Source organism: Erythrolamprus reginae, chromosome 1 (genome assembly GCF_031021105.1).
Source record: "Erythrolamprus reginae isolate rEryReg1 chromosome 1, rEryReg1.hap1, whole genome shotgun sequence".
Classification (NCBI taxonomy): Eukaryota; Metazoa; Chordata; class Lepidosauria; order Squamata; family Dipsadidae; genus Erythrolamprus; species Erythrolamprus reginae.
The window spans coordinates 354,996,471-355,024,026 of NC_091950.1; the positions used below are offsets into that span (position 1 = coordinate 354,996,471).

The 27,556-nt window shown below is 37.2% G+C and overlaps 2 protein-coding genes across 4 annotated transcripts in view; one reads left to right on the top strand and one right to left on the bottom strand.

The window, feature by feature from the left end:
- CLIP4 (CAP-Gly domain containing linker protein family member 4) overlaps positions 1-21,319 on the top strand; it is a 54,179-nt gene extending 32,860 nt beyond the window's left edge. For 2 of the 3 annotated variants that reach the window (XM_070734299.1, XM_070734300.1), the window contains exons 11-16: positions 1,075-1,218; positions 2,886-3,017; positions 6,344-6,467; positions 9,141-9,202; positions 14,906-14,978; positions 16,669-21,319. In XM_070734299.1, the coding sequence (XP_070590400.1) occupies positions 1,075-1,218; positions 2,886-3,017; positions 6,344-6,467; positions 9,141-9,202; positions 14,906-14,978; positions 16,669-16,990 (857 nt within the window). In that variant the 3' untranslated portion in view covers positions 16,991-21,319. The remainder of the gene's footprint in view (positions 1-1,074; positions 1,219-2,885; positions 3,018-6,343; positions 6,468-9,140; positions 9,203-14,905; positions 14,979-16,668) is intronic. The other variant, XM_070734301.1, reaches the window with a different exon arrangement.
- A 931-nt stretch (positions 21,320-22,250) lies between these two features.
- ALK (ALK receptor tyrosine kinase) overlaps positions 22,251-27,556 on the bottom strand; it is a 169,957-nt gene continuing 164,651 nt past the window's right edge. Inside the window, exon 21 of the mRNA XM_070734303.1 lies at positions 22,251-27,407. Within this exon, the coding sequence (XP_070590404.1) occupies positions 26,736-27,407 (672 nt within the window). The 3' untranslated portion in view covers positions 22,251-26,735. The remainder of the gene's footprint in view (positions 27,408-27,556) is intronic.

Here is a 27,556-nt window from a genome sequence, read left to right on the forward strand (position 1 = left end):
AGGAAACATGAGTTTCACATGGTTAACTTATACACTTTGGCCGTCACTTTATGGAGTGCTAAACTATCAGATTTCTTCCTCATTTGGAGTCAAAGGATTACACTTTCAGGCTCCCCACATTTCATTATTTTAATGTTTCTGAAATGATCCTTATAATATACCCTTTTAATATCAAGACAGCATAGACTATGGCATAGAATGGGGTGTGACCTGATGATTTGAGCTCTCTATTGTTGGAAATGCTCCATCCCTTTCATTGCCCTGTAATATTTTCATCATGTTCAACATTGTTCATCAAATAGGACATTCTCTTGTAAATATTGTGAACCTTGCTGAAGATCTCAGGATGTTTAGCAACATACTAGTTCAAGGTTCTAATATCATATAGATTGTGATTAAGGGTACATATTACAAGATACATGTAACAAGGAGCTGCAGTTAGTAGAAAGCTCTTTGTGATGTTTTCCATATTTGGTACTTGCACATCCTACAGCCCAGATTCTGTTTATAACTAAAAGAAAAAAGTTGCATTATCTCTAGGTCTGTGGATGAATTACCTCAGGCCTAATCATCAAAATCTTTAGTGTCAGGTAAAAAGTGCCAGAAGAGGAAGTTATAAAAAGAAGAGACAGATAGACATAAATCTTGATAAGGAGCTTGTACATCAACATTTCACAAATTGAAATGAAAGTGATTTACCTTCCAATCTTACTTTATAGACAGGATTTTAATATTAATATGATGCATAACAGCATGCTGTAGGCACTAGTCCATGCACTTCATAATTCATCCACAAAATGTCATTCCCCCTGTTTCTCATCAAAGATTTAATAGACTAGCTATCAAAAGCAAAGAACCGCGATTTTTTATTACTTAAGGCCGCATTATTTTTACATTTATGCTCTAGGCTTAACAAGTATTACATACTAGTAACATAGACTTGAAAAACTTAAGTGGTGTCCATCATGATCAGTTAGTTTTATGCTCACAAAGAATGAGAAATGTGACGAATTGACACTTCTTTCATGTGTTTATGTGTTTTTTAGCTGAATAACTTTGTTTTATTATTTTTAGCAAATTATCTTGGATTCAGTAGCTCTTCATCCTCAACTGTATCATTAGATAGCAAGCCGAATTGTCCGAAGAAATGTAATTCCACAAGTAATAAGAAGAAGGAAAACATGAAAGACCACCCAAATTCATCCAAATCTATGGCTGGTATAATTTCTGCTCAATTATTTATTGTAATAGACCATTATAAAGATAGAGATATGGAAAGATTGCATATCTAATGCAGCTGTTAAATTCTATAACACTTGTGATCTTCCCATAAACTTTTTTTATTCCTAGAAGTGTGAGTGAAGTGGCAAGGGAATACAGTGGTACCTCATCTTACGAACGCCTCTTCTAACGAACTTTTCAAGATACGAACCCAGTGTTTAAGATTTTTTTGCCTCTTCTTCCGAACTATTTTCACCTTACGAACCCAAGCCGCTGCTGCTGGGATGAAGGGGTTTCTTTTCCCCCCCTTTTTTGTAGAAAGAAAAGGGAGGGGCGGCTTGGAGGGGGAAAAGACTGCATTTAAATAACTAGGAGAACAGCGTGTTTGCAGGAACTGAAAAGGTGTCTTTTGAAGAAAGAAAAGGGAGGGGCGGCTTGGAGGGGGAAATGACTGCATTTAAATAACTAGGAGAACAGCGTGTTTGCAGGAACTGAATGGGTGTCTTTTGAAGAAAGAAAAGGGAGGGGCGGCTTGGAGGGGGAAATGACTGCATTTAAATAACTAGGAGAACAGCGTGTTTGCAGGAACTGAATGGGTGTCTTTTGAAGAAAGAAAAGGGAGGGGCCGCTTGGAGGGGGAAATGACTGCATTTAAATAACTAGGAGAACAGCGTGCTTGCAGAGGCACTGAAACGGTGTCTTTTGAAGAAAGAAAAGGGAGGGGCGCCCCCTTGCCTTTCTTCCTTCCCACTCACCCTTTAGCCTACCCTTGCTTCTTCCACCCACCCCATTTAGCTGCTCCTCCCTGCCCTCTGTTCGCCTCCCTTCTAAAGTTTGGGATTTTCCTGAAGGATTTGCACGCATTATTTGCTTTTACATTGATTCCTATGGGAAACATTGTTTCATCTTATGAACTTTTCACCTTACGAACCTCCTCCTGGTACCAATTAAGTTTGTATCATGAGGTACCACTGTATTTGGTAAGTGCAGTTGACCTCAAATCACCAAGCCCAGCTATGGGCCTTATAAAAACTCTGTGTAAACTTCATTTATCTAGTTTATACTTAAAGAAAAAAAACAATTTCCCCACATTTTCTTATGTTGTCTCAATATCAGAGAATGCTCCAATCGTGGTTTCTCTGCATGCATAGATAACTAAGTTTAATTTTCAAAGCAGCTATCATAGCTTTTCATAGGATGCAGCTGCTTGGTTGCTTTGAGGACAGATGCTTCTGGCTGTTTTATGCAACCCTGGAAAATAACTATATCTTATCTAAAAATCATTAGGACATCTGTGGAAGAAAAAAGATTATCACAAATGGTAGCAGGAGCTAAGAATTTCTTCGGCTGAAATTGTTTAGATTTCACAAATTTGAAATGAATTGTAAAGTAATACAATATAAGCCTCTCATATACCAATCTTATTTGTAGGTAATTGTGTTTTCTAAATTTAAAAATCATACAGATATATTAGTTCTTATATTGTAATTCTGTTTAATTCTGTTAGACTAATTCTTATACTTTAATTCCATTAGACTTCTTATAATGTAATTCTGTTTAATTCTGTTAGACTATAACTGATATGTGAATAATGAGTTCATAGGTATTTTTTTAATTTAATGCAATTTGTATATCTCTTGCATTTTATGAACCCAATTGAACAGAAGGAAATACTTTTCTATCAGCAAAGCAAAATGCATTTGATGAAGGGGGAATTCAGATTGGAGAAAGAGTACTAGTGGTAGGACAAAGAACTGGAATAGTTAGATTCTATGGGACAACCAAGTTTGCACCAGGTAACTTTACTACTTGCTTTTCAGTTGCCATTAAAATATGTAATGTGATTTCCATAAGAAACAATATACAATATCCACTAAATATTTACAGTTCATAAAAACCAAGAGCAATCACACTTAGAACAATAGTAACAATTAATTTTATTAATTAGCTAATTGTGTTATAAAGTAAGCTACTAGCTAAAACTCAATAAATTATTATTATATAAATTATTAATTGGTAACTTCTGAAGAAAATATTCTGCTACAGATGCATTAATGTAGAATCAACTTTTGTTTTCCTGTTGGAAATGTTGAAGGAATTTCTCTGAGCATTTAAATTGGGTCCAAAAATATATCAGGATGGAACGCAGTAGAGATACATTGGAGAGAACCATCCTAATTGATGAAAATGGTTTCATGTTGTAATTTTTTAAAAATTTAAAATAGTTTTTCATGTACATTGAAATAATTTAATATGTTCATTTATGGAATATGAATAACTGGCCAGATTGTCTTATTGAAAAGTCCTGATCCCCTTGAAAAAAAAGTAAGGTGATGATAATCCTATATATGCTAATAAGGTATTTGTATGCATTATTTTAGTCACAGACATCTTGTCTAATAAGTTAAAAAAATCGTTTTAATTTTGTGTTGAGTGTAAATTATTTATTTATTTAATTAAATTAAATTTATAGGCAGCCATTCTCCTAGTGGACTCAGGGTGGTGTACAACAATAAAAATACAATGGTAAAAAAAAAATACAATTTTAAAACCCCAATATTAAACATTTGTACATCATTAATTCAGACTACTGGCCGGAGGAGAGTATAATGCGGAGTATAAATTCCTGGCTTTATAGATGGCAGAACATTTGGCTCCCTGCTTATTTTATTTTGAAAAATCCCATGAAATGTTAAGTTGATGAAGTGGTTAGAGTGCAGTACTGCAGGTTATTTCTGCTACCTGCTGCTGCCTCCAAGCACCTAGACTTATATACCACTTTGCAATTCAAATCCCACCAGGATCAAGGTTGAGTCAGCCTTCCATCCTTCTGAGGTGAGTAAAATGAGGATCCAAATTATTGGGAATACAGTGATCCCTCGAGTTTCGTGATCTCGATCTTCGCGAAACGCTATATCGCGATTTTAAAAAAAATATTAATTAAAAAAAAACCACTTCCGGGTTTGGCTTCGGGAGTCAGCTGGGAAGCGGCGCGGCTGTTTTAAAAGGTCGCAGACGGCCTGGGGGACCTCCCAGCACCCCCCCGAACCCCCAACCCGGGTTCGGGGGGGTGCTGGGAAGCCCCCCAGGCCGGCTGCGACCTTTTAAAACAGCCGTGCCGCTTCCCAGCTGAGTCCTGAAGCCAAACGCCAAAGACAAACTTCCGCGTTTGGCTTCAGGACTCAGCTGGGAAGCGGCGCGGCTGTTTTAAAAGGTCGCAGCCGGCCTGGGGGGCTTCCCAGCACCCCCCCGAACCCCCAACCTGGGTCTTCCCGGCCGCCCACGCAAAGGGGAAACCGGCTTCTCGCTGATGCCCGCCGCTCTCCCGCCCGCCAGCAAGAGGGGGAAGACCCAGGGAAGGTTCCTTCGGCCACCCAGTAGCTGATCTGCTCGGTAGCGCAGCAGCAGCGAGGAGCCGAATCGGGATTTCCCCTTTGCGTGGGCGGCGGGGAACGCAAACTCCACCATCTACGCATGCGCGGCCATAGAAAAAAGGGCGCGCATGCGCAGATGGTGTTTTTACTTCCGCAACCCTACATCGCGAAAAATCGATTATCGCGAGGGGTCTTGGAACGGAACCCTCGTGATAATAGAGGGATCACTGTATGCTGACTCTGTAAACTGCAGGGCTGTAAAGCACTGCAAAGTGGCATATAAGTCTAAGTGCTATTGCTGTTGCTAAATTTAAAATGCTATCAGTTATCATGGTTATCATCTGGAATTTTGACTTTTAGCTTGGTTAGCTGTTTATTGTTATCACTTTTTAAGGTTGTTTTGGATAGTTCATCTTGGGATTTTAAATAGGTCTTGGATGTTTTTACTTGTTTTATATTCTACGTAAGCTGCTATTTAATTACATTAAGGAAGAAATGAATGAATAAATAACTTGACTTCTATCTTTTATTAGATGAAAGAGCATATTGAAAGTGGTAGATAGGGTATAGAATCTTTATCAGAGTCTATTCTCTACCTACTTACCAGAGAAGATAAACAAAACAACAAGAGACATTATGTTTTTATTTATTAATATTATTTATTAATTCGACTTCTATGCCACCCAATCCCAATGAGATTAGGGCGCCTTACAACAGTCTGCGGAGAAGGGAGGCATAGAAATCCGACCAAATAAATATTTAAAAAAATACAATAAAATAAGAAATCAAATATTAATTACTAAATCAATAAAAGCCCCATTTATAAAAACCCACAAAGCTACAGACCAATCAAATATACACATACATACCATTCAACACAATTCAACCCTGACAGATTATAGTAATCATGCCCCCCAGGCCTGCCTACAAAGCCAGGTCTTCACAGCCTTTCGGAAGGCCAGTAGGGTGGGACAGTATAGACATCGGGGGGAGTTGATTCCATAGAGTTGGGGCAGCCACAGAGGAGGCCCTGCCCTGCGGCCCCGCCAATCTGCATTGCTTAGTCGATGGGACCTGGAGAAGGCTAATCCTGTGTGATCTTATTGGTCTCTGAGAGGTATGCATCAAGATACGGTCCCATAAATAGTCTGGTCCTAAACCATCTAGGGCTTTATAGGTAATAACCTATTTCACCTGGTGTTGGAAAAATTGACAGAAAAAAGACTTTTCTATTCTAACAAAAAGGCTGAAGAAGTCAAATTGCTAGTTATCAACAATAATTGAGCATGTCCTCTCTTTTTTCAAAAGATTGTACTCTGTAATATTTCACTCCAGCTGAGAGAATTTAAAGTACAGTTTCCTAAAACTTATTTAAATGCAGGTGTCACTGTTGCCTCTGAAGCACTGATTGTTCCTCTAAATTGAAAAGTCTGATTTTAAAGCTTTATTGTTCTTCCCTAGATTGAATCGCACTATTTAGCAATTGATACCCTACTTTCCTCTCCTTATTCCATCAGCTTCTTTGTATATATAATGGAGTTAAATGCTAAAATACAAGCTGAAACAAATTTTGAGAGAACACCATTGTCTGGATAGTTTACTAAAGCTGATTTATTTATTTGAAACAGCTTCTCCCGTCCTTTGGTTCTGCAGATTCAAAATGCAAGGAGCATTTCTTTTGAAATGAAACTCTTTATAATGAACAATATAATACCTCGTATTGGAAAAAAAAGTATTTCTTGTTGCAGGGCTTTGGTATGGCATAGAACTGGATAAACCTCGTGGCAAGAACAATGGCTCAGTTGCAGGCACACAGTACTTCAAATGCCCCCCCAGATATGGTGTCTTTGCACCACCATCTAGAGTGCAAAAGTAAGTGCCATAGACTCTGGTTTCAGCATCAGTTATTTTTAATTTATTTATTTTATTTTATTTTATTTTATTTTATTTTATTTTAATTTAATATTTATTTATTTATTTATTTATTTATTTATTTATTTATTTAGTTAGTTAGTTAGTTAGTTAGTCCAATACACAATGAGGGTTTTAGTGGGTATATATATACACATAGTAAAATACATGGTGAAGGTTATAGAGGAGATACTCATAGTAAAATATATCTAAGAAATGATAGAAAAGAAGATATAGTAATAGAACATATCAATGAAAGAATAGAAGAAGAGATATAGGAATAGAAGAAAGGTATAGGAGATATAGGAGAGCAATAAGACAGGGGACGGAAGGCACTCTAGTGTACTTGTACTCGCCCCTTACTGACCTCTTAGGAATCTGGATAGGTCAACCGTAGATAATCTAAGGGTAAAGTGTTGGGGGTTTGGGGATGACACTATGGAGTCCGGTAATGAGTTCCACTCTTCCACAACTCGGTTACTGAAGTCATATTTTTTACAGTCAAGTTTGGAGCAGTTAATATTAAGTTTAAATCTGTTGTGTGCTCTTGTGTTGTTGTGGTTGAAGCTGAAGTAGTCGCCGACAAGCAGGACCTTGCAGCATATGATCTTGTGGGCAATACTTAGATCTTGTTTAAGGCGTCTTAGTTCTAAACTTTCTAGGCCCAGGATTGAAAGTATAGTCTCATAGAGTATTCTATGTCGAGTGGAGGAGTGAAGGGCTCTTCTGGTGAAGTATCTTTGGACATTTTCAAGGGTGTTAATGTCTGAGATGCGATATGGGTTCCTAACAGATGAGCTGTATTCGAGGATTGGTCTGGCAAAAGTTTTGTAAGCTCTGGTATTATTTTGCAAGCTCTGGTATTATTGTATTACTTTCATTCAGAAACCTTTTCCAGTTGGAGAGAAGCCTTCTGTCACTTTTGCCAAACTGTAGGTCCTTGGTGTTCTCTGAGCTTGGTGGTTTTCTTGGTGGTTTTCATCCCTGCGATATTCCCTTCTGTCCAATTTTGTTTAACCTTATTATGCTATAAGCTTGACCAAAGGAACTAATAAGTCTTCAAGACATAATGTGAGAGAATCAATAAAGTTGAGTTGTGTTTTTGAGTTTTTAAAATAAAAGTACTTGCATCTGCTGTCAGTGTATGCAATTTCATAATTGAAAGAAAGATGTCTGAAATCTCCATTTAACTTCTAATGGTATAAAGCAGAATAAAATGATTGGGGAGGCTTGTTTCCAGGCTGGAAACAGATCTATCTATGCGGGCATTCAGAACGGACATTGCTTTGGTGGCATTTTAGTTACTATTAACTGAATTGTGATGTACCCTAGCAGACAGTATTCAGTGTTGTGAATGAGAGGGACTTTGAGGTGACATGGAGAATAGAAGAGAAAATATCATGGTGGAAAAATAAGGGGAAGTAGTGGCAAAAGAGGCTAGAACACAGTTAGGTTGAGGAGTATTTTGGAGAATTAAAATTAACACTGATGCAGACACCATAAAAGAATGACATGGATTCAGCAGAAACAATAGATTCTTTACAGAGAAAGAAAACAAAGAAGTGCCTGTTAAAAAGTCTGTTTTGGCTGCCAGCTAGATAAGAAGTTGGATTGAAACCATGGTAATCTTCCACTAGAAATTTTGTGTCTAAGTTACATATTTTCCACATCTTAGAATTGAGATTCTCCTAGCTATGGCTGCTGTTCGGGTATTCATAGCTACTTAACCACAAGAGGTTGAAAAACAGAATTCTGGTATGAGGCTCCTGAAAGCTGATTTACAGGATACGTATTTTGTGACTACATATACTGCTGCAGAGTTTTTGATCCATGAAATGCTTTATTCATTTAAGCGGAATAGATAGATATTTATTCTGTCCCTCTTGCACCTAAATAAGAATAAAGAGGACAGCGAGAAACATGGGGAAAATTATCTATATGTTCTAAAGACCCATTTCCAGTTGGGCCTTCCATTACTGGTTTTTCTGCAGTGGTGCCCTAGCACTTCATTCTTGATTATATTAGATCAGTTTTCTTCAACTAGTGAAAGGATCTTGATTCAGGTTTATGAGTACTATAGGGTAAATCCATCTTCAAGACATTATAGATAATTCTTGACTTACAACAGTTTGTTTAGTGACTGTTAGAAATTATAAAGGCACTGAAAAATGTGACTTACAACCATTTTTCACAGTCACAATCATTTTTTTTTTTTGGCAACTGGTTCATATTTACCACCGTTGCTGTGCCCCAAGGACATGTCATCACCTTTTGCAGCCTCCTGACAAACAAAGACAATGGGGAAGCCAGATTCACTTAATAACTGGGTTACTAACTTATCAACTGCAATGATTCACTTAACAGCTGTGCCAAGGAAGGTCATACAATGGAGCAAAACTAACTTGACAAATGTCTCACTTAACAAAAGAAATTTTGGGCTCAATTACGGTTATAAGTCAAGGGCTACTTGTAGTTTTGAAAAGATTGCATTCTGATTTCGGAAAAATGAATTCATAGTATTTTGTTATATGCTGAAAGATGTTTATCAGTGCTAGAGTAAAGGAAGAATTACACTGCTTTTATTTTTCTTTTGTTATGTTGAGTGAGAAAAAAAATACACGATTTCATTTGCAGGCTAACAGGATCACTAGAATCTCTCACAGATACTTCAAGTAAAATGAATCATTCTTTCCCTGGTAAGTAAGAATACAACATGAACCTGTTTTTGTTTTCTATTACCTATGCAAATTACAGAAATTGTAGTTTCTTGAACGTGATATATTTCCTGTAGATAATATAAAGTGAGAATGAATTGGGAAATACAAGTATTATGTCCCTTTTCTTTCTTTTGTTTTATGTTTTCAATGTATTTCTGGATTTAAATATGTTTTTTTAAGAAGAGTGGATATTTTGTGAGATTCCAGAGATCTATTGATTATAATCCTAGATTTCAGAGATCTATAGACATAAATCTTTGTGAAATGCAGTTAACACTCCTGTTCTGTTTAAGAAAAGTAACAAATCTTCTGTTCCCGGGTCACCCTGACCCGGACCGAAAACTCTTCATTTGCAGTGCTTATGTTTGGTCAATTTGAATACTTTTTTCACTTGGAAAGTACAGTGATCTCTCGATTAGCGCGGGGGTTACGTTCCAAGACCTCCCGCGCTAATCGATTTCCGCGTTATAGTGGTGCGGAAGTAAAAAACACCATCTATGCATGCGCGCCATTTTTTTCATGGCCGCACATGCGCAGATGGTGGAGTTTGCGTGTGGGCGGCAGGGAAGACCAAGGGAAGGTTCCTTCAGCCGCCCAACAGCTGATCTGCTCCGCAGCGCGGAAGCAGCGAGAGCCGAAGATGGGGTAAAGGCAAAGGGGAAACCCCATCTTCGGCTCCTCGCTGCTGCCGCGCTGCGGAGCGGATCAGGTGTTGGGCGGGTGAAGGAACCTTCCCTTGGTCTTCCCGCCGCCCAGGCAAAGGGGAAACCCCAAGATCGCTTGCCGCTTGCCGTATTGCAGCTTGGAGCCTTGCTTCGCCTCCTTCGCTGCAATACGGCAAGCGGCAAGCGATCTTGGGGTTTCCCCTTTGCCTGGGCGGCGCTGGGGCCATGTGGAGCCGCTCATCTAGGGGGGCGTGGACCGGCAAGGTGACCTCCGCTCTCTCTCTTTCTCTCCCTGTTACCGGTGTGGTATAAGAGAGAGAAAGAAAGAGAAAGGAGGGCGACTTGCCAGTCCACGCCCCCCTGGATGAGCGGCCCCGCATGGCCCCAGCGCCGGACTCCGCCGTTGCCTCCGCCCTTGTTCGGCTCTGCAGCTGAGAGGCCACGTCCACCCCCTCCTTGGTGTCCCCGGCACCCAGCGTCCCCACGCCGCCTCCACCTCCTGGTAATGCGCCCGACCTCTGCCTCTCTCTTTCTCTCTCATATACCACGCCGGCAACAGGGAGAGAAAGAGAGAGAGAACTAGCGCGGACTTATTTTTTAATTAATATTTTTTGAAAAACCGCGTTGCAGCGTTTCGCGCTAATCGAGACCGTGCTAATCGAGGGATCACTGTAGTCTGAACATTTCTGCACACAATGATATGAAAATTGAACTGAAGAAATTAATCCTTATTGGTTTATTTTGCACATAAATATGCCTCCCCCCCCCGTTTTTGTGAATTTTCTTTAGGTTTATTGATAATTATGCCTGCAAAATACATTCTATTTTACTAAAGTTGGTGTGGGATTGGTAGCTTGAACATTTCTGAACATAATGATATGAAAATTGAACTGGAAAAATTGATGCATATTGGTTTATTTTGCTGATGAAATGCACGCTCCCCCCGTTTTTTTTAAATAGTCTTCACTTTATGGATAGTTTTGCTAGCAAAATACATTCTATTTTACTAAAGTTGGTGTGGGATTGGTAGCTTGAACATTTCTGAACATAATGATATGAAAATTGAACTGGAAAAATTGATGCATATTGGTTTATTTTGCACATAAATGTATGCCTCCCCCCGTGTTCAATTATTTCAATTTATATAAAAAATATGCTGTTAATTTCAAACTTACATACTTTTTTTTAGTAAAATGGATTTGTTTCATAAAATTAGTTCTCTGGCTACAATGTGGTTGATTTTCAAAAGGATATTCCAAATATTTCTAGACAAATATGTATAAACAGTGACAATAATGGCACATAGCAAGGCCGGGGGGTGGGGGTGGCCCTTTTGTGGCAAAAATAAACCAAGTATTTTCAGTTCATTTATATTTTTCTTATATTCAGAAATGTTCAATTTAGTATATCAAACCTTTTGGGGGGAAATTCCTTAGGGATTTGTAGCCTTAAAAAATATAAATTGACACGAAATTCAAAAAGGATGGGGGAGGGGCTTTTTGATCAAAATAAAAATATAAGTCTCAATTTGTCCAGTTCAATTTTCATATCATTATGTTCATAAATGTTCAAACTAGTTTTCCAGTTGAAAAAGTTTTCAAAAAGATCAAATTCAAGTACCTAAAAAAATTATTTTTGGTCCGGTCATATACGAACAGAAACAGACTCGAAGTTATGATTTTTTTTTGCCCAGAAAACAATTAGCCACCACCCCAAAAATATTTTTTGATGATCAGCATTGTTAAATTGAGTAAATGAATGCCTAAGATTTTAAAGAATATTTTGGATTTGGAGCATAAAAAAATAAAAAGTGAAAATGGTTGCAAGCAGCCGAGGGGGGAGGAGGCCTTATTTCTGATATTAAAAAACCAATAAGAATCATTTTTTTCAGTTCCTTTATATTTTTCTTATATTCAGAAATGTTCAAGCTACCAATCCCACACCAACTTTAGTAAAATAGAATGCATTTTGCAAGCAAAACTATCCATAAATTGAAAAATATTTCACAAAAACGGGGGGGGGTGTGTGCGTGCATTATATCCGCAAAATAAACCAATAAGATTTACTTTTTTCATTTCAATTTTCATATCATTGTGTGCAGAAATGTTCAGACTACTTTCCAAGTGAAAAAAGCTTTCAAAAAGACCAAACATAAGCACTGCAAATGAAGAGTTTTCGGTCCGGGTCAGGGTGACCCGGGAACAGAAGATTTGTAACTTTTTTTGCCCAGCAAAAACTAAGCCCCCCACCCCCCAAAAAAAATTCTCATAGAGAGAACCCCTGAAATGATGAATAGTCATGAAATTTCAAGTTTCAGATATGCAGGGAAAATTTTTTACAGGGACTCAAGCTTGGCTTCGGGTCACATACGACCCGAACAGAACAGCAGCGTTAAAAGCTTAAATATTGAATATACAGTATACCTTATCTTATAATACATGTTGTATAAAATCCAAAGTGTGTGGTTTTATTACTATTATTTAATATTAATATTAGATTCTGAGTTAGTAATCTAATTCTGAGGTATCTATTGAAGATCAATCCAAAGTGTCCATTATTTTCAGTTTTTCAGTTCAGAGATTAAGCTTAAAGTTTCATGTTAGAAAAAACAATTATATTTTCAACACCAACTGAATCATTAGTGTTAGCAAATTAGAAATTAAGTACTTAATTAATTTTTTGTGGTGTGTTTTTTATTGTGCACATATCTATATATTCATAAATATTCCCTGTAACTAGGTTGGTTTTAGGCTCAGTGACTGGGAATGTTGGAAGTGAAAGGGGACATATATGCTTTCAAAACCAATACTCAACTTAATGCTGAAATGCAAATTTAATCATCTGTGAAAGATGGCTGTCTAGTTTCCATTTTAATACACTGAGCAATTGAGACTTCACTTCTGCAAATTAGTTCTATTTTTGAATAGCTCTCATTTTCCCTTTAGCATTCAATTGGAATCTGCCTTTTTACATCTCAAATTCATGAACCCATGTCTTATACTTGGAACCTGAATGGAGAACAATTTATTGTTTTGACATGTTTTCAACTATTTTAAAGAATGCTATCATATCTTTCTTCAGTCTTCTCAGGATTAGGTTAACCTAGTTTCTTAATTTCTATCCCAACATCATCTTCATTTTTCTATGAATCCTTTTTAGAGTTCCCAGAGTTAGACAGGCTGCTTAAGGTGAAGTTTGACTAACACACAACATTGTGGGACATGATAGCTCTTACCAGTTTGTGCGGCACTTCAATGATACCTTTCTCCATCTGGATATGATTCATTGATAAGTGCACTTTTGAGCCAACTGTGCTTTCATATAATTAGATGCTAACCAGCCCACAGTTGACCATCTTGTTAAACAAAATATCACAGGAAAGGGGATTTTATGAAAATCTTTGCTGAAATTACATCTATATAATTACAAAGTACTAAAGAAGTTACTACATCAAAAGATTTCATGCTAACACCTGCTTTCTACTCCATTATTTTCAAGTGCAAATCTTTACTATTTGTTCTGTCTCTTCCTAGACTTCAGTATCAGACTGGCCAGGTGGTAGTTCTCAGGCTCCTCTTTTTTCTCCTTTTGGTAGTTGGAAATTTAGTTCTCTTCTAGTTAACTGATGTTCTATCAGTTCCTCAGTATTACTTACAGATAAACATTTGACCACATTGATGGCAAGGTCTTTTATTACCCCAGAGGATGCAGCTGATCTGGAAATTTAAACATATTAACGGAGAATAGATACTCCAAGACCATGTTTTTATCATGTTGAAGTTTCCTCTCTATGGAATGTTTAAAAAAATATTCAGAATAGATTTCTTTTGCTATTTTTTAGATTTTGCTGTGTTTATCAAGCAGTTAGAATACATAGAAACATAGAAGTCTGACGGCAGAAAAAGACCTCAGGGTCCATCTAGTCAGCCCTTATACTATTTTCTATATTTTATCTTAGGATGGATATATGTTTAAATTCAGTTACTGTGGATTTATCTACCACATCTGCTGGAAGTTTGTTCCAAGGATCTACTACTCTTTCAGTAAAATAATATTTTCTCATGTTGCTTTTGATCTTTCCCCCAACTAACTTCAGATTGTGTCCCCTTGTTCTTGTGTTCACTTTCCTATTAAAAACACTTCCCTCCTGGACCTTATTTAACCCTTTAACATATTTAAATGTTTCGATCATGTCCCCCCTTTTCCTTCTGTCCTCCAGACTATACAGATTGAGTTCATGAAGTCTTTCCTGATACGTTTTATGCTTAAGACCTTCCACCATTCTTGTAGCCCCTCTTTGGACCCGTTCAATTTTGTCAATATCTTTTTGTAGGTGAGGTCTCCAGAACTGAACACAGTATTCCAAATGTGGTCTCACCAGCACTCTACATAGCAGGATCATAATCTCCCTCTTCCTGCTTGTTATACCTCTAGCTATGCAGCCAAGCATCCTACTTGCTTTCCCTACCGCCTGACTGCACTGTTCACCCATTTTGAGACTGTCAGAAATCACTACCCCTAAATCCTTTTCTTCTGAAGTTTTTGCTAACACAGAACTGCCAATACAATACTCAGATTGAGGATTCCTTTTCTCCAAGTGCATTATTTTACATTTGGAAACATTAAACTGCAGTTTCCATTGCTTTGACCATTTATCTAGTAAATACTATCCTAGGTAAATACTACCCCCCTATTATTTTGAGTTTATCTTAATAAACTATTTTTTTCTTTAGTATCTTTAAACAATCTCAATTTAGTCTGAGATTTAGCTTCTTCAACATCCTGTCTACTGGTACAGCTATTTATCAATTATCTTCTTGTGACCCATCTTACTTTCTGTTCTCAGTATCCTTTCTTTGTTTACGGATCTTCATTTGCCTTTTTGTGTATCCTTCCTCATTGGTGACCTTAGGTTTTTTCTCATTATCTAAAATACCTGAAGATTCATAGTTACGAGACCACCATGGAAATGCATTGCACATTCAATTAACAGCTTATTCTGCTTTTTTTCATTCAGGTTTCCAACGAAGTTTCAGTACAACCTCTGCAGCGTCACAAAAAGAGAGAAACAGGAGAAATTTCTTTGTCAAGTAAGTGACTTTATAGAAGAAAAAACAAAATTTATATAATCCTAATTTTCTGAGATTAGAAGATTTAAAAAACCCTTTTATCTGTGGAGGCATGAATCTTCATAATTAAGGAATCATTTTGGTATATGCATGCAAATCCCATATCTATTTCTGAATGTCTGTAAGAAGAACAATGCCACTGATGTTCTGCATATCTATGAATTGTCATGCAGCAGTGGTTGATAGTTGTTAGAAACAAGCAGTAATCTACTCTGAAGTGAATACAGTGGTACCTCATCTTACGAACGCCTCTTCTAACGAACTTTTCAAGATACGAACCCGGTGTTTAAGATTTTTTTGCCTCTTCTTCTGAACTATTTTCAAGGTGAAAATAGTTCGGAAGAAGAGGCAAAAAAATCTTAAACACCGGGTTCGTATCTTGAAAAGTTCGTTAGAAGAGGCGTTCGTAAGATGAGGTACCACTGTATTCACTTCAGAGTAGATTACGAACCCAAGCAGCTGCTGCTGGGATGAAGGGGTTTCTTTTCCCCCCCTTTTTTGAAGAAAGAAAAGGGAGGGGCAGCTTGGAGGAGTAAAGATTTTGCATGCTTGCAAAGGCACTGCAACGGTGTCTTTTTAAGAAAGAAAAGGGAGGGGCAGCTTGGAGGAGTAAAGATTTTGCATGCTTGCAAAGGCACTGAAACGGTGTCTTTTGAAGAAAGAAAAGGGAGGGGCAGCTTGGAGGAGTAAAGATTTTGCATGCTTGCAAAGGCACTGAAACGGTGTCTTTTGAAGAAAGAAAAGGGAGGGGCGCCCCCCTTGCCTTTCTTCCTTCCCACTCACCCATTAGCCTAGCCTTGCTTCTTCCACCCGCCCCCTTTAGCTGCTCCTCCCTGCCCTCTGTTCGCCTCCCTTCTAAAGTTTCGGATTTTCCTGAAGGATTTGCACGCATTATTTGCTTTTACATTGATTCCTATGGAAAACATTGTTTCATCTTACGAACTTTTCACCTTATGAGCCTCCTCCTGGAACCAATTAAGTTCGTATGATGAGGTACCACTGTATTTCAAGATGGTAAAACCCCGGATTTTATTAAAAATTATTGCCATGTTCCTGTCAGCGCACGCTGGACTAACGTTTTCTGAACTCTTGCCTCTCTCATCTTCCATACTTTGTGCTGCTTTTTATTGGAATCTTGTTTAGACCACATTGGAAGCAACATTGAACACTTACTTGATATTAATATCCTGTTTTTAAAATATAGTGAGCGTATTTGACTCATGACAAACAGATAATTATTGTGATTGCAACAGGAGAGCAATCTGTGTTTCCTTCTTCACAGCATCTTGACATATTTAGCTCTTTCACAGCTAATGTGGGCATTGAAAGGAAAGGGTTATACAGTACTTGTAAAATTGTCTTGTCTTTCAGTTTAATGTGAATGGAGAAGACTATTTAAAAGTTTTCTTCTTGCATAATAGAAATATAGTAAACTAATCAAAGAATAAGTCAAATACTTATTTTGCTTTAGAAATTTAATTAGAATCAATTAGTAGAAAGAGCTTCTTGGGCTTAATTTAATACACTGGCCGCTAATTCTGTTTTGCTGTGCAAAACCGAATTAGTATTTTTTATTAGTATTTTTTATTTTACTTTGTTAAAAAAAAATTCAATTGGAAATAAATGTTGTTGTGTCTTTTTCTCTGTCCAGATCAAAAAATTCTTCTTTGCGTCGTAGTTGGAGCAACACTACTACTACAAGCACAGAAGCCCCAGTGAAATTACATGAAGGCTCTCAGGTCCTCCTGACCAGCTCCAGTGAGATGGGCACAATTCGCTACATTGGGCCCACCGATTTTGCTCCAGGCACTTGGCTTGGCTTGGAACTTCGGAGTGCCAAGGGCAAGAATGATGGCTCTGTGGGCGAAAAGCGATATTTCACCTGCAAGCCCAAATATGGAGTCTTGGTGCGTCCAAGTCGAGTAACTTATCGTGGGATTAACGGAGTTAAACTTGTTGATGACATCTGTTGAAGAACATCGTTTCAGATAAGATGAGAATCTCACAAAAACAGATGAGGAAAACCTGACTTTTACCTTTGCATGGAACCCCATCTTTGCCTAACATCATAAAGCTTCATGGCTCTAAGATGTTCACAGTTTGGAAGTGTGCAGTGACTGAAAAATGAAATCTTAGTAGCTTTCACTATAAAACATTTCTTGCTTGAATACTTCTTGTATTAGAAACATCTTGAATTTGAGCTGCTCTGTTACTCCAATAATAACCATTATTTGAACTAACTCCATTTTGACAGGCTTTGTCTCTTCAAAATGAGCTTTTCATCCTGTATTTTAGTGAAGCTATAATGCATCGAGATCACGCAGCTTGTTAAATAACTGTTTAAACTGCTTTCTCTAAGGAAAAAAACTGGTAGAAAAGCGACGGAGAAAGAACTCTGGGAAGCTGTTGGTTTTAGACAGTTCCTTGAAAGCACAAAATTGGAAAAAACACCTTGAAAAGCAGAATTTGCTTAGTTGACATGACGTGAAAGCTACAAAAATGTATATTTTCAGGTTTCCAGCAAAAGCACTTAAAAAAAAAGTATGCCAGAAGCACTTTAAAGAAAAAAGCCTTTGGGACGTTTAGTGTGCACTTTTATTTCCCCTGAAGTATTTTCTATGATCCTTTGGATAAACCATCTGGTAAGTTCAGGCTGTAGCCTGTAGCATTGTACCAGGCATATATGTCCCAAGCACTGAAGAAACTGGGAGATCAATAAGTGTTAAAATCCTGGATAAATATGTGCTTCAGAAAACATGCACCTTCTCGCTGTGGCAGGAGGTGGGAAGAAAATCACTTGGGATGCGATAACATTCTCATCTTCAACTCCCCAGGATGATTTGATCATGATTGCCTTTTGGGAACTGAAATTGCAGAAACTCTCTGGATATTTTGCCGCATTTTCAAGTATTTCTTTGACTGCTGCAGGCGCTGGGCTGTTTCACAGCCAATACATCAAGCCAAGCAAGGAGAGTTCAGCTGAATAGAAGTTGACTACTTAGCCTGCAGACCAACAGAAGCCAACATGGATGCCAAAAAATTATGTGCAAACCTTTTGTTTGCTACCTGCATCCAAAATAGATTTTTAAAAAGTATAATATATATAAATGAAAAGCCAAAGAAACCAGCAAATGGTTTATTTCTTCTAAATGAATCATGTTGTAAAACTGCACTTAAAACTGCAACAATTTAAAGCATCTTTAAGGACTTTTGGCAAGATTTATTTATTCTGTGTAAAATATTTATGATATTTTCAGCTTTGCTAGAAGAAATTTTCCTGAACTATAGTTCTCATAATATAGCAGCACTGTTATTTTCATTAATGAATACCTTTGACTAAGGATAATAATTATATAATATGTCTATAAGTTCAGGGGTGCGTTCTGGATCCTTTTGCTGCTGAGGGTTGTGGCATGCTTTACATGCTTTACAGCAATCATAAAATAGTTTCTGTGCCTGCGCAGAAGCAAAATCCAAGGTGGTGCCCACAGAGACACTGACAGAACCAGCTCCATGATGTCATCACCGAGTTACTGATGGTTCAAAAGAACAGGTTAGAATCAGTAGGAACCCACCTCTGTATAAGTTTATTTTTAGTTATAAGATCATGTAAAAAAGTAGTTAATGAATTTAAGGATGAAGTTGCACTTTGATGTTTGATATTTCCTAATCCAACATTGGTTTTATTAATAGTTAAATTTTATTTTATTTTGTTATTTATATCGATAGATAGGGTTTTTACTAAGCATGGTTGTGCAAAACCTTTGAAAGAGATGTTTAGTGTACATGGGAGTGTGTGCAAAGCTCCTCTCTTCTAATCAGCTAAATCCTTTTCAAAGCTCATGGAGCTCATATGCTTTTTGAGGTTCAAGGGTTGTACACATACATGTGTGAGAAACAAGTTACTATATTAATGATAAATCATAAGAAAAGAAGCATCTGCCTTATGATTCCAAAAGCGGTGCCGCCACCAGTAATACAAAATAAAGTAGATGCTTAAAAATTCAATTTATGTCTGTAAAACCTGAACTCTCAAAGAAACATAAGAGCAGCAATGTAATTACTGATATGCTCCTTGGTGCTCATTAGGCAATTCATCCCACTTGAATTCAAAGATTTCTTTTAGTCAAGCACAATAAATGGCAATCTAACATGCCACAAAACACCAGCCTCATACATTATCTGTATTTCCAACAGTGCCTTTGGGCTCCACAGAGATCCAGCATAGTTCAGAGCTTCATTTGCCTTCAGGTAAAGTCTTCATCATGACCAGTCGCTTGGACACATCTGTTTTATAATATTGCCCAAAACATGCTTTCAAAGTTGCACGTTCCAAGGCTCTCATTGAGCAACCCCCTCAATGCAAAACCTTGTTAATGATTTAATTGGTCCATAGATACCTTGATGTTGAACATAAAAGTGTTATACATTCCTTGTATACTGTATATTTTGCATTATATTACTCTTTCACCTTCTTCATATTTGACTAATGAAGCCTCCAGGGAAATGCTTAATATAATTAAAAAGCAAAAATGTATTGATACTTTTTGGTGCAACAGTTCTTAGATCAATTATTATGTGTATTTTTGCAGTATTTACAGATTGTCATGTAATTTGGTACATTTCCTCAGTTATTATCGTTACTCTGATGATTGTAATAATAGTTTGCTTCAATCACATCATTCAGTTTCACAGGATGTTAATTCATTTATTTCATTTATTTGATTTTTATGCCGCCCTTCTAATGAGTGCAATTTTTTGCATAATAACAAACCCTGCTGAGTAACTTATTCCCAGTTTAGTATAGAATTGCACCATATATTTTTAGACAAACTAATTATTACACAATATAATGGCTATGCAAGTATACATACCTTGTCCTAGAGATGAGCACTTTGGGGCAGTAATTTGAAAAAAGTACTTCAGACTTTAACGAGCAACTACAACTTCTTTCTCATACTTATGCAAAACTATGAACAAGTTGACTTGCATTAATGAATAGTAGAAAAGGCTTGAGCTTGTGCCAGACATTAAGCATTTTTTCCAAATTATTTTCAAAGGACATAAAAAATCCTGGTATGTATACTCAATGGAATGCAGCAGCTAGTTTGTGTTTTCATCAAAGAAAATTATCAAAAGCCATGGCTTTATAATATAATATAGCTGATAACTTGGCTCAACTCTGAGTGGTAACTTTGTTATTACTTGTTGGATCCAAATTAGATTAAGTATGGTTTCTTATTTGCCAACTAATATCAAATCAGTGTGGGTGTACTAGGAAGCTAAATTAAATTAATAAAGTCCATGCAGAAAACAAAGAGTGAATCATAACCACAAAGTTAAATGTTGCCACTAGGATGCTTCTGAAAATAATTGCTAAGCCATGCAGAAAGAATTTCTGAAGACTTAACAATGCCCACTGATTTCCATTGGGTTTACCTCTTTAATTAATTCAATTAATTCGATGATTAATTCAATCCAGGATTGAAGATTTCCTAATTCAGTTTGATTGATACATAATTTCAGAAATACGGAACTTGTAACATTGGAAAAACTCAAGTTTTGTGGAATCCCTTGGCTATTTTGAGTATTCCTTGAAGCCATAAATGACTATTTTTTGCTTATTTGCTTTCCACTCACTCTTTGGCTCTTGGCAACTACAGTTGCAAGTACATGCAATCTAGGCCAATGGTTCTCAATCTTTTCTTCATCATGGATCCCTTTGAAAACCCTTTTGTGGCCATGAACCCCCCAAAACCCAAATCAATATTGAAATCATTTCTTCAAGCCTTTGCACATCCTCTTGTGATGACAGAACCCCCTCAGGGTTCTGTAAATAACAAGTTGAGAACCACTGGTCTAGGCAATATTTTTGGAAGTGTTGTAACATTATGCCTAGGGCTTAAGGGAATGGTCCAAGGCTGTCCAGTCAACTTCCATGCCTAAATCAGGATAAAGACTCAGGTTTCCCTTCTGGTCCAGCATTCTAACTTCTAGAGAAAACTCTCTAATCATAAATAGTGTGGGACTGCTTTAGATGTTCATATTTTTCACTGTATCAGCAATAATTCCAATTGTTGAAAGTAAGTATAAAATTGAAACATACAAGATTAAGCTGCCTTTGGGGCATTGTGTGGGAAATCTGTATAAATGAATGAATGAATGACATTAAAATGTAACTTTGCTTTCTAGATTGTAATTAATTTTGATGCCAAACATAATATTTGTAAAGTAAGGTAATGAAAAAATGATAATTCAGGTTACTGATTGTAATATATTAAAATATATATTTGAGCAAAACATTTCAACAATTGTCAAAAAATATAATTGCTCACCTTTCAACCACAAACATACTCTGGTGTGATATTTGGCTGAACACAAGTGGCCACTTTTTCCCTTTGGTGAGTTTGTGCTTTTTAAAAATATAACCATTCAGATAATCACCCACAATGCTTTTGTGACTTCAATTCTGTTGGAATCATGTTAAGCTTAAGTGCAATTTAGAAAGGAAAATGGATCTGCTATGACAGTATAATCACCAAGAAACAATACTGTAACGAAAGAGTGGTAATGGTTTTGTCTGTCCATTATTCTAGTAAGCCTAAATAACAACTTTTCTTTAGATTAAAGCCAATGCATCATGCTGTGAGGTTACCAGATATAAGGTTTTGCAAGGTTTTTTTTAAACATATACCAGTATTTAGAACAGTTGCCCCATCTTTATTATTATTATTTATCAAAATCATTATTTAAATGATTTTGTTTTTTCTCTTGATTCTTGGAGATTGCCTGGACTACTCCCTGCAGTTTCCATGCAAGTTTCCCCCCCCAAAAGTGATTTGCCATTGCCTTCTTCCTGGGGCTTGGAAAACAACTCACCCAAAGTCACCTGTTGTGCCTAAAGTGAAAGTAGAACTCTGTCTCCCAGTTTCTAACCCGATTCCTTTAGCACTATATCAAACTGGGCTCTCATTTAAACTGAATAGCTCCCCTCTTAACCAGCACAAACTGTAACTTCTGGCCCTCATAGCTTGAGTCACTGCTAATCTAGTTCAATCAACTTAACATTTTTTTAGTTAATAGCAAGCTTTCTATTCAAATGTTCATTCCTTGTTAGAATTATTGTTAGGTATTTATCCATTGCCTACTTTTATATACTGACCAAATGTATTTCATATCCCAGTAATAGTAATTTTTGAATTGTGAAGATAATATACCAGTGAAACACATGCCTTCCTTTACAGTCATTTTATTTTCATGCCTTTAGGTTCACTACACTTGATTACAATACAAATACAATAGAAAATATGTAATGACATATTAGTATTTGATTTTTGAGAAGGATCCCTGAAATGCATAGGCCCTTGGTTTATGAGTAATGTTGCACAAGCTTCTGTACAAACATGAATCACATTCCTAATGACATAGCTCTAATACAGACAAAGAGAGGCACAGAGGGGAGACATCCAGGTGTAACTGCAAAAGGTCTTTGAAATTGTAGTATTTGTTCAAGGTTTGGCCATAGTTTGATGGCTTCACTTGCAGAAGCAGATTTCTGAAAGTAAATTCTTAAAGAACAGCAGTTATTCTGCACTACAGAATGAGCCCAGCGAAATTCCATTCCCCTGGCCTAAATTTGTAGATTTAGAATGAAAGGAAATACATTTACCGTATGTTCTGTTGTGTTTTGCGGCACTTCTATGCATGTCCACGTCAAGAGTACATCCCATGAAAAAACAGCCTTTTTTTTTCAATATGCTTTCAATTTGACTTCTCATGCATCTAATACCAGACGAGAGACACAATGTAAAAGTAATACAGCAGTGTCATTCCAGACAAAATTGAGAAAAAGATGTTATGTTTGAATGTACTATCCTTTTTTGCAGCATCCCTTGAACCTATGTTAGAATTTCACTCCCTTTCCCATAAAAAGAATACTCTTCCTGAATTTCAGAATTTGAAAAAAGTCTGTACAAATGTGGGGTAGCTATGGATCTAGGAGCATATCGTCTATTAGTCTTACCCATGAACTCTACCTTATTTAACCTGTTGTTTTCCTATTGTGTTGTTCAAGGCTAATAAACCAAATGAATTGAAGCTACAGTTCAAGATTGGCCTTTCTAACCTGATACTGGAGTTCTACTGAACCAAACACTTCTTACAATGCTCACCAAGTCTGCTGTACACCTTTTTTAAAAAAAAACAAAGTTGCTATATTGTAAAACAAAGCAAATTCCAATTCTATCTTAATTTTACCATTTTATTAAGTTTATTATTGGAGGTATGACTATGTTTTGGAGGAAGCCATTAAGACAGATATTAAAGAATAGTTGGGGAAATGACTCATACTATAAATACAGGAGATTAAGGATCCTAGTTTCACCTTGACTCTGCTTCATTAATTTTCCTATAATATACCTTTCTCCCAACTGTAATTATGGATTAGCTACTCTCTGTCTGTCTGTGGTGCTTCTGTTCTACTGCAGTGCAACTATAGTGTGTGTACAGACATTAAGACTTGGCAGCAATTGTATTCATTTTTGCTCATTGCTTTCCCCTGTAAAACTTCATGATAGGGAAGCAAGAATGTCTTTTCCATATAGCTTCAGAGCTCATGCTTTGGAAAGAGATATGCATTTTTGATCAGTTAAAAATTGTGTGATACATTCCTTCAGCTCTTTCCTAAACTTGCCATTTTGGCCATATAGGTTACTGAAAGTGACCTGCCCAGGTGAGGGTTATTCTCAGGGAACAAACTCCTTTATAGATCAGCATGATTCCCATGTATTTGTGATGATCCAACAGCTTCAGTTGTGGTCTGTTTGCTTTTCCTGGCATAGCATTTGATGCTATTCTGTAGTGTTTGATGCTGCACTTGTGCTAGATACTTAACAGGTTTGTCGACTAAATTTTTACAGCTATGTCCTCCATAAATAACTGCTGCGGAAAGACTCAAGATTCTCTTCATAATGAGGTTTGTAGGTTTTGCAAGCATCAAGATAAATTTATTTCTTTAGATAATTATATGGCTTACCATTTTATACACAATCTTAAAGCAACCACATCTCAGTATAATTATTTTCAAGGGTGCAAAATAACACACCATTGAGGCCCTTTTTCTGGGAAGATAAGAATAGTTACTGGTTTGTGGCGCTTTCTATGAATTTTGGCATATACTGAAATTACAATTAACACTCCAGAGAAATTATTGGCTAGTGCCTTTCTTGACTAATGAAAGAGGCAAAACGAGTACTGCATACACAGTTACATAATGGATATGAATAAGCTACGACATGAGGTTTGGTATAGTTACTGCAGCATCATAACCTGCTTTTAATTATCCTGAGCTGCACAAAACAGGAATCAGTGATAAGATTAGCATCAACCAAAACGATCCCATCTTCACAAGAGAGCAAACTGCCTCTTAAATAATGTGTAATGGGTAACAGTTTTGCCACTGTAATTGCTTATATATAAACATCTTATTTGAAAGCAAGGTACTTGTTCGAGTTCTTCTGTTGCAACCTTAAATTTCCTTGTAGTTTAATGCACAACTGGATTTGAAAAAAATGTTCCTTGGATTAACTGTTTCTTGACTTTCAGGAGAGAAATTTCATACTTATTCCAATAAATTTCTTTCTATCAGATGATACTGTTATGTAGAAGCAATTACTGTATGATATAATCGCTTGTCCAGTTTCTCATATTCTTGCAATTAAAGGGTTCGGCTGTTTCCCTCTTGTGATGGCAGAACAGAATGTAACTGTTGATTGGTTTGGTAATTGCTGGTCTTATCAGTATAAGGAACAATTATCACAAAGAATGTGATTTTTGCTGTGTGCAAGTAGAAATGTCAAGCAGGAAACCCACATGCTTACTAATTTAAGCTCCCTGACTCAACTACAGAACATGTGGCTGCCTATGTAAAAATGACAATAAGTGGTTGTTCAGAGCAGAGAGAAAGCCAGCCTCACTTTATATTCTTGGTTATTTCCTTGCAGGACCGTGATATTCCGTCAATGGGATCGGTTAACAAATGTTCTGTTTGCCTAATTTACAGAGCAATTTCTATGGACCCTTATTACAGCAAGCCAGGAGCCACTGACAGTCAACAACATTTGCTTTCATTGAGGAAGATCACTCTTCTTAATTTGCATGTAAGGCCTAATGAAATTAATGATATTATGCAATGCAAATTGCACAGAACTATAGCTGCATTTCTTTATTAGAATCTTAAAACAAAAACAGGAGGCGCAAATTGATCTTCATTTATCTTTACAGTGATGCAAAGATTGGGTCAGCATAAGATAGTACAAGTACCACATAATTTACTATTTTCACTTTAGCTAGAAAATTGATTGAAAGTTGCATACTTGAGTAGCAACTTTGGCTCAATGCTAGTTTACCTGCTTGGAGCAATGCTAACCTTTACATTTGTATCAATATTCTCATACCACAAGCATCACCATCTCTTCATTTTTTCCACCCAGTAGGTATTATTGTGTAGGTACAATTTTGGCAACTAATCACAAAGTAAGATATTTTAATAAACCTTTTCAATTCAAGTCAAATTCATGGCTGTTTCTAACAAACTGTGAAACATGTTGGATTGTGGCTCTATGGCATGCTGAATTTTAATGTAACTGTTGTTTTAAGACCCACTTGATCAGTATATGTATATATTATATATGCTTTGAAAATGGGCAATGAGGATTTTCTAACATCCCTTGGTTCCTAAATTACTGTACATATTAGAATAATTAGTATCTTCACACCCTGGAAGAATTGATATTCATACCAAAGGACTCTCTTCCTCTGCCAAGCTTTGCCCTCAGCAATGACATAATGACAGTGACATAATGAGAGTTTCAGTAGTAAGCAATCTGGCCTTTACTATCTTGATAATCCTTTGCTCATCTGCCACTTTTTGGCAGATCCATCAATGACATGAATACATGCTGAAAGATAAGTGTTAGATTTAACTGCTCAACTGTTGCCAACCAACGATCACAATAGATGGGAAAAGGAGAGTGCTTTTACTGCCTTGCCAAGGTAATCCATTTCATTTGGTCATGTTCTTTGACTTTTTGCAATTTCCACCTCAGAATAAAAGGAGTGACATTAACACATTTAGCTATTCTGTTGCTAGGTCTCCATAGTTTTGCATGCATGTGGTAGCTATGATGCTATTTGAGTATGAGCTCTTTCACAGTCCATGTTATGTGACTTTGCCTTTGACAGGGCGACATTTCCCTATCTTCGCTGAAATCATGAGGACATCCAAAATATTGTTTGGCAGTATAGAAAATCCCTAAACATTAAACACTTGGCCAGAGAATTTTGAAATGGCATATAAACAACTAAGAGGAGGCAGCACACAGGAAAGGCCATAGCAAACAACCATGCAAGTGATATTATGCAATTGAGGGCAGGGCCTTGCTTGTAATAGTGACTATTATCTCAGAGAGTTATGTATGTTTAAAGATGCGATTGTGTAGGTGTGTATATAAAGGAGCACTGATAAAATTAAGAGATATTAAGAGATTTTTTAAAAAAAGCTTCAGGGGTGATGGCACTTCAGAGCAGATTGGCACATAACAGAAGGGAATTTGGTTCTGTTCTCGTGCTTGCTATATGGTTGACACCGAAGTTTGTGCCAAGGCTCACGAGTCACATGGGAAGAAAGTCAAGAAGATTAGAGGTTGATTGAGCTGGTTCCTAAGGTGATGGTCCTCGTAACTGCTGGCACAGAGGTGGGGCTGAGGTTTCCAAGGGAAGGCCTTGCTGTTGGTACCCATAGTTAACATTGCCACAAGGAAAATGGCGAAGCCTGAAGAGAGGCACTTCCTTAACACTGGCTGTAAGTGAAGATGGTTCTAGAAGAAGGGAGGAGCTTGGCAACCTTCCAGCCATTACGCTGGGCCCCAAAGTACAGCTGCCTTCATGCCTTGAATCCTCCTGCTCTGTTGCCTCTTTCTCCAGCGGAGAAGTCTTTTTGACAACTGGCTTCTCTGAAAACCAAGAGCCATATGTTGGGTTCCAGAGGTTGGTGGGCTTATTTCTGGATCCCCGGGTTTTGTGGAGCTCCGTTGCAGGAATCGATTGAGTGTATGCCATGTTGACATGTCCCCCTTCTAGGGTAGTCTGGATGTTAGCCTGGGTAATTGGCTCAACAGCAGCTGCTTTCACGAGAGCTTTTCCTGCTGGAATGACATAAGGGAGAGCGGACGGGGAAGGCAGGAGCTGCTCAGCACTCTTTTTATCTCGCTGGGGCAAAACTAACAGGGGAGGAATTGCTTCAGGATCTTCAGGACGTACGGGAACCTTTTCTTCTTCTTCGATGCATGGCCCATACTCCACAGGCAGAACTGTATTGATGACATCTGGATCCTATAAGGAAGGAGAGACAGTAGTTCAGCATGTATTTATCTTCTAGATATGACTAAAACACTAGTGGAATGATATGTTTTTGTTCAGAAACAGGGATGTTCTCTCCTTCATTTTCCTGACAATATTAAAAATCACAATTACATAATTAC